The sequence below is a fragment of the Carassius carassius genome, chromosome 12, assembly GCF_963082965.1.
Source record: "Carassius carassius chromosome 12, fCarCar2.1, whole genome shotgun sequence".
Classification (NCBI taxonomy): domain Eukaryota; kingdom Metazoa; phylum Chordata; class Actinopteri; order Cypriniformes; family Cyprinidae; genus Carassius; species Carassius carassius.
The window spans coordinates 166,792-175,147 of record NC_081766.1 but is presented as its reverse complement, the minus strand read 5'-3'; the positions used below and the strand labels follow the sequence as shown (position 1 = coordinate 175,147).

General features: G+C 43.0%; 1 protein-coding gene across 1 annotated transcript; it reads left to right on the top strand.

The window, feature by feature from the left end:
* The first annotated feature begins 5,943 nt into the window (after positions 1-5,943).
* Positions 5,944-7,758, top strand: LOC132154084 (uncharacterized). Its single transcript, XM_059562714.1, has 2 exons — positions 5,944-6,283; positions 6,606-7,758. The coding sequence occupies exons 1-2, from the start codon at positions 6,119-6,121 to the stop codon at positions 7,749-7,751; spliced, it is 1,311 nt and encodes a 436-aa protein (XP_059418697.1). The 5' UTR covers positions 5,944-6,118; the 3' UTR covers positions 7,752-7,758.
* The last annotated feature ends 598 nt before the right edge of the window (positions 7,759-8,356 follow it).

Genomic DNA, 8,356 nt, shown 5'->3' with positions numbered 1-8,356 from the left:
GAAAAGGATCTGCCGCCCGCAGTTGATTTTGATATTCTAGGTATTATCAAATTGCCTGAGTTTTGAGAACGTAGCGGACGTAGAGGATTATAATGTAAAAGGAGCTCATTCAAATACTGAGGTGCTAAACCATTCAGGGCTTTATAAGTAATAAGCAATATTTTAAAATCTATGCGATGCTTGATAGGGAGCCAGTGCAGTGTTGACAGGACCGGGCTAATATGGTCATACTTCCTGGTTCTAGTAAGAACTCTTGCTGCTGCATTTTGGACTAGCTGTAGTTTGTTTACTAAGCGTGCAGAACAACCACCCAATAAAGCATTACAATAATCTAACCTTGAGGTCATAAATGCATGGATTAACATTTCTGCATTTGACATTGAGAGCATAGGCCGTAATTTAGATATATTTTTGAGATGGAAAAATGCAGTTTTACAAATGCTAGAAACGTGGCTTTCTAAGGAAAGATTGCGATCAAATAGCACACCTAGGTTCCTAACTGATGACGAAGAATTGACAGAGCAACCATCAAGTCTTAGACAGTGTTCTAGGTTATTACAAGCAGAGTTTTTAGGTCCTATAATTAACACCTCTGTTTTTTCAGAATTTAGCAGTAAGAAATTACTCGTCATCCAGTTTTTTATATCGACTATGCAATCCATTAGTTTTTCAAATTGGTGTGTTTCACCGGGCTGCGAAGAAATATAGAGCTGAGTATCATCAGCATAACAGTGAAAGCTAACACCATGTTTCCTGATGATATCTCCCAAGGGTAACATATAATTCCTTAGCATATCCAAAACCTCAGAACAACTTGATGATGTAACAGAAACTATGGACTCTCTCTTTTCTAGCACTTTAAATAAAGTTGCTCCTTTACGCTTAAGGAAGGTTAATGAAAACAGTTTGACACCATGGTATAATGAGCATACTCGCACCCTAAAGAGAGCAGCCCGAAAAATGGAGCGCAGCTGGAGGAAAACAAAACTAGAGGTATTTCGTATTGCTTGGCGGGAAAGTAACATATCCTACAGAAAAGCATTAAAAACTGCTAGATCCGATTACTTTTCTTCTCTTCTGGAAGAAAACAAACATAACCCCAGGTATTTATTCAATACAGTGGCTAAATTAATGAAAAATAAAGCCTCAACAAGTGTTGACATTTCCCAACACCACAGCAGTAATGACTTTATGAACTACTTTACTTCTCAAATCGATACTATTAGAGATAAAATTGCAACCATTCAGCCGTCAGCTACAGTATCACATCAGACAGTGCACTATAGACCCCCTGAGGAACAGTTCCACTCATTCTCTACTATAGGAGAGGAAGAATTGTATAAACTTGTTAAATCATCTAAACCAACAACATGTATGTTAGACCCTATACCATCTAAGCTCCTAAAAGAGGTGCTTCCAGAAGTCATAGATCCTCTTCTGACTATTATTAATTCCTCATTGTCATTAGGACATGTCTCCAAAACCTTCAAACTGGCTGTTATTAAGCCTCTCATCAAAAAACCACAACTTGACCCCAAAGAACTAGTTAATTATAGACCAATCTCGAATCTCCCTTTTCTGTCCAAGATACTAGAAAAGGTGGTATCCACACAATTATATTCCTTCTTAGAGAAAAATGGTATATGTGAGGATTTCCAGTCAGGATTTAGACCGTATCATAGTACTGAGACTGCTCTTCTTAGAGTTACAAATGATCTGCTCTTATCATCTGATCGTGGGTGTATCTCTCTATTAGTTTTATTGGATCTTAGTGCTGCGTTTGACACAATTGACCACAACATTCTTTTGCATAGACTTGAACACTTTGTTGGCATTAATGGAAGTGCATTAGCATGGTTTAAATCGTATTTATATGACCGCCATCAGTTCGTAGCAGTGAATGAAGATGTATCCTATCGATCACAAGTGCGGTATGGAGTACCTCAAGGCTCAGTACTAGGGCCGCTACTCTTCACGCTTTATATGTTACCCTTGGGAGATATCATCAGGAAACATGGTGTTAGCTTTCACTGTTATGCTGATGATACTCAGCTCTATATTTCTTCGCAGCCCGGTGAAACACACCAATTTGAAAAACTAATGGATTGTATAGTCGATATAAAAAACTGGATGACGAGTAATTTCTTACTGCTAAATTCTGAAAAAACAGAGGTGTTAATTATAGGACCTAAAAACTCCGTTTGTAATAACCTAGAACACTGTCTAAGACTTGATGGTTGCTCTGTCAATTCTTCTTCATCAGTTAGGAACCTAGGTGTGCTATTTGATTGCAATCTTTCCTTAGAAAGCCACGTTTCTAGCATTTGTAAAACTGCATTTTTCCATCTCAAAAATATATCTAAATTACGGCCTATGCTCTCAATGTCAAATTCAGAAATGTTAATCCATGCATTTATGACCTCAAGGTTAGATTATTGTAATGCATTATTGGGTGGTTGTTCTGCACGCTTAGTAAACAAACTACAGCTAGTCCAAAATGCAGCAGCAAGAGTTCTTACTAGAACCAGGAAGTATGACCATATTAGCCCGGTCCTGTCAACACTGCACTGGCTCCCTATCAAGCATCGCATAGATTTTAAAATATTGCTTATTACTTATAAAGCCCTGAATGGTTTAGCACCTCAGTATTTGAATTAGCTCCTTTTACATTATAATCCTCTACGTCCGCTACGTTCTCAAAACTCAGGCAATTTGAGAATACCTAGAATATCAAAATCAACTGCGGGCGGCAGATCCTTTTCCTATTTGGTGCCTAAACTCTGGAATAACCTACCTAACATTGTTCGGGAGGCAGACACACTCTTGCAGTTTAAATCTAGATTAAAGACCCATCTCTTTAACCTGGCTTACACATAACATACTAATATGCTTTTAATATCCAAATCCGTTAAAGGATTTTTAGGCTGCATTAATTAGGTAAACCGGAACCGGGAAAACTTCCCATAACACCCGACGTACTTGCTACATCATTAGAAGAATGGCATCTACGCTAATATTTGTCTGTTTCTCTCTTGTTCCGAGGTCAACGTGGCCACCAGATCCAGTCTGTGTCCAGATCAGAGGGTCACTGCAGTCACCCGGATCCAGTACGTATCCAGACCAGATGGTGGATCAGCACCTAGAAAGGACCTCTACTGCCCTGAAAGACAGCAGAGACCAGGACAACTAGAGCCCCAGATACAGATCCCCTGTAAAGACCTTGTCTCAGAGGAGCACCAGGACAAGACCACAGGAAACAGATGATTCTTCTGCACAATCTGACTTTGCTGCAGCCTGGAATTGAACTACTGGTTTCGTCTGGTCAGAGGAGAACTGGCCCCCCAACTGAGCCTGGTTTCTCCCAAGGTTTTTTTCTCCATTCTGTCACCGATGGAGTTTCGGTTCCTTGCCGCTGTCGCCTCTGGCTTGCTTAGTTGGGGACACTTCATCTACAGCGATATCGTTGACTTGATTGCAAATAAATGCACAGACACTATTTAACTGAACAGAGATGACATAACTGAATCCAATGATGAACTGCCTTTAACTATCATTTTTGCATTATTGACACTGTTTTCCTAATGAATGTTGTTCAGTTGCTTTGACGCAATGTATTTTGTTTAAAGCGCTATATAAATAAAGGTGACATATAAAGCGTGAAGAGTAGCGGCCCTAGTACTGAGCCTTGAGGTACTCCATACTGCACTTGTGATTGATAGGATACATCTTCATTCACTGCTACGAACTGATGGCGGTCATATAAGTACGATTTAAACCATGCTAATGCACTTCCATTAATGCCAACAAAGTGTTCAAGTCTATGCAAAAGAATGTTGTGGTCAATTGTGTCAAACGCAGCACTAAGATCCAATAAAACTAATAGAGAGATACACCCACGATCAGATGATAAGAGCAGATCATTTGTAACTCTAAGGAGAGCAGTCTCAGTACTATGATACGGTCTAAATCCTGACTGGAAATCCTCACATATACCATTTTTCTCTAAGAAGGAATATAATTGTGTGGATACCACCTTTTCTAGTATCTTGGACAGAAAAGGGAGATTCGAGATTGGTCTATAACTAATTAGTTCTTTGGGGTCAAGTTGTGGTTTTTTGATGAGAGGCTTAATAACAGCCAGTTTGAAGGTTTTGGGGACATGTCCTAATGACAATGAGGAATTAATAATAGTCAGAAGAGGATCTATGACTTCTGGAAGCACCTCTTTCAGGAGCTTAGATGGTATAGGGTCTAACATACATGTTGTTGGTTTAGATGATTTAACAAGTTTATACAATTCTTCCTCTCCTATAGTAGAGAATGAGTGGAACTGTTCCTCAGGGGGTCTATAGTGCACTGTCTGATGTGATACTGTAGCTGACGGCTGAATGGTTGCAATTTTATCTCTAATAGTATCGATTTGAGATACTATTAGATACTATTAGCTCTACCAACCGGCCAAGGTTCAAGTCTCTGGGTCATACAGTTTGGTCTGCACGATCAGATTTACAGCAGAATAATAATAATAAAAATCCTTACAATTAAAAATGGTTTTAGCACTACGCACTTGAAACCCTATAATAATAATAATAATAATAATATGTATAACCAGAAAGCACAGCAGTGAGATAAAACAATCTCCAATGAAACACATAGTTATGTGGCAGTCATGGCAGTCTCCTAACATCCTACTTCCTGTTCTGTCCTCCATCACTTCCTGTTTTCAAACAGCACCAGAGTAAATGGGGAGCTCATGTGACTGATGACCAGTTTGTTGATTTCTTGGATGTTCCTGTAATGTCAGTGTCATTTTTAACTTGCCATGTCAAGCATCTAAATCATACTTTGAGGGTGATATCTGATTTTGAGCAAATTAAGTCAAATTCAGCTAACGATGGACTGTCTGAGTTATCATTCTGTTTGTTGATCTGTCATAAAAGCTGTGTCTCGTAGTCCTGGTCCATGACAGAATGAGATCAGAGCTGTGTGGTGTGTTCGTGTGGAGAGAAGTGCTCATGACTAGAGATCACGACCCAAACACTGCACATGATCCGCAGCGGCTGCGCTTGCCATCTTAATATATCAGAAGATTTTACTACCTTTTGTTTTCTTTGTAAAATAACTTATATTAAGTAATAAAAATAAGTTTCTGTTTCTTAAATTGGGTGCTGATAAGAGCTTAACATTGTTTACCGTAGCGTATAGGGTCTTTGCTATTATACTCCAGTATCATTATATGCATTATACCAGTGAGCTCTAGTTATAGATCAAGAGTTGTTGTTTTAGATGTGTGTTTAATAATGTGTGTTGTTAAAATAAAATTCTGTTCTGTAAATGCCTTGTCTGCAGGTTTATTTAGCTATATTTATTAAGAATGCCAGTTAGTCCTGTAAGACTGTGAATGTTAAAGTTCAATTAACCCCTGACCGCTCGTGGGGGTTACAGAAGGGTAAAAACTCATGGGTCTGATGCAAGAAACACAGCTACAACAAATAAAACTGATAATGGGGGTGTTATATTTATAGTGTGCGAATAATCAAACACTGACAATAATTAGCTGTATTGGCGAAACCGAGGGAACCTCAAAATAAAATCTGTTTAGGGCCCCATAAAGTCTTGAGCTGTCCTGATGAGAGTGAAACTAAAAGATGGAGGAAGTGACCATTATATACTATGTATATTAATGATGCAACTATTAAAAAAACTATTAACAAAAACGTTGATCTCAGACGATAATTATTAATTATTAAAGAAACTGATTTGACTTAACAATAATACAACTGTTTGTTTACAACAATTAATATACAACTAATTTAAGATAATTAGATTCATGAAAATGTTTGTCATCTTCAAATCTTAAATCTCATAAGTGCAGCGGTGAAACATGATTGTGATGACGTCACTCAGGCCAGCAGGCGGCGCTGCAGCGTGACGTCACACGAGCAGAGCAGCAGCCGCAGCAGAAGCGAGAGGAGGAATGCGTCTGCAGAGCCAGGACTAATAATGATGAAATAACCTCATGTGTGCGGAGTAACTGAACCGATCGCGGCTCGTCGAGGAACAGATCGCGCTTCTGTAGCGGCTTTTGGAGCTCCGATCCGAAAACAAAGGCGGAAACATGGCAAACGACGAGACGCTGCGCTCGTTGATGTTTACTCTCAGTTACGTGCTGTTGAAGCGGCGGCGTGACGTCACCAGCGCAGACGCACAGCGCAGACGCGAGGTTCAGCGGCGCGTCGCGCACAGACAGTATTTTCACCAGAGGCACAAGAGGATGATCATGGTGAGCGTGATTAACACAATCTAGTTCTTGCAGTGAATGGGTCTTCAGTTTAAAACAGTGAATTAAAACAAGTTAAGAAACCAAAAGTGTCTGTATTCCATTTATTTCTGACACCTACAAGCTTCAGATTGTTTTTTTAAATATTGATTAATAATTTATTTTTAACAAAATCATGCTAATCATGCAAAATCATCATCTAACCCTAACCCATGCCTGCAAAAGATCCATCAACTTTACATTTTTCATATGGTATAAACATGAGACATTCTTTACATTCATAAAGTGTGCAGGTAACGATAACTGAGCTGTCTTCCTCTCACAGATGATGATCGCTCAGACGTCTCGACCGGTCAGCGGCCCGCCGGCGCGCCCCACACGGGTCTGGAGCAGCATCGAGAGCACCGATTGGTGGGAGCGCGTGGTCATGCGGGAGTTCCAGCCCTCTGATTGGCTGGAGAAGTTCCGCATGACTAAAGAGACGTTCTTCCTGCTGTGTGGGAAGCTGAAGCCGCGGCTGAGCCGTCAGGACACCCGTCTGCGTCCGGCGCTGCCGCTGGAGAAGCGTGTGGCCGTGGCTCTGTGGCGTCTAGCCTCTAACGTGGAGTACCGCACCATCAGCGCTCTGTTCGGCGTGGGACGCTCCACCGTCTGCAAGTGTGTGAGAGACGTGTGTCACGCCATCGTGCTGCTGCTGCGACCGCTGTACCTGCGGCCCCCGAGCGAGCAGGAGCTGGAGGACGCCGCCAGACTCTTCTCCACCCGCTGGGGCTTCCCTCACTGCGTGGGAGCGGTCGGCAGCCTCCACGTGCCCATCATCGCACCGTCCAGCAACACAGACAACTACTGGAACAGCCGCGGCTGGCTGTCGGTGGTCACGCAGGGCGCGGTGAACGGTCTGGGGCAGTTCTGGGACGTGTGCGCTGGGTTCCCAGGCAGCACCGAGCACTCGGCCATCCTGCAGAACTCCACGCTGTGGGCACGCGGCTGCGACGGCTTCCTGCTGCACGAGCCACCGCTGGACTTCATGGGCCGACCGCTGGGCTTCCTGATGCTGGGAGACGCCGGATACCCGCTGAAGAGCTGGCTGCTGAAGAGCTTCCCCGAGTCCAGCGAGCTCTCGGCCGGTCAGAGGGCCTTCAACCGTAAGCTGGAGCGGGCGCGCGGCGTGGTGGACGAGGCCTTCCTGCGGCTCCGAGCACGCTGGCAGTGTCTGCTGAAGAGGAACGACTGCCGCATGGACGTGGTGCCCACCATGATCCTGGCCTGCTGCGTGCTGCACAACGTGTGCGAGGTGCACGGAGACGAGTTCATCGAGCGCTGGGAGGAGGCCGTGAGGACCGAGGAGAGTCCACAGCCCGCAGACGAGGTGTCGCCCGCCACAGACGACCGCGACGGAGAGGAAGTCCGAGCTCTGTTCTGTCAGTACTTCCTGCAGCAGGAGACGCAGCAGCGGACGCTGGCCTGTTGAGCGTGACACGTGTCTGGCTGGACTTGATCTTACGTCAAACACAGAAGCTCGTCTGTTCGCTTCACTCACTCTTAGAAACGTCTGAATGTTAGATGCAGAACATCCCAGTCATGTGTGTGTCGTGTTGATGAAGTCCGTCAGTAGTGTGTCTGTGGGGTAGTGATTCTCAACCGTTCCTGGAGTCCAGTCTCTCTCTCTTTCATCAGATTCAGAGAGCATCAGACAGAGAGAGCTGACAGATGACTTAGTTAGTGGATGATGGAGCTTGCTGATCTGTGTGAAACTGAGCAGAACTGAAGATCCTGATCCTGAAGATCCATGAAGACTGTGTCTTTTAAGTGCTTTATATGCTGTATGACCGTGTTTTAATAACCATCCACTCACATTCAAGATTATAGGTGTCTCATTATGATCATATTCTGTTATGTTTGTACAGTAACGTGTTCATACAATAAAAGTCAATGGGCTGCACTGCTGTTTTGTTTTCCATCATTCTTCTAAATAAGGAATCATCTTCCTTGTGTCACACAGGTTTGAGCTCCATAAACGACGACAGAATAATAATCTCTTGCTGAACAATCTCTGTAACAGTGCTCCTCATAACA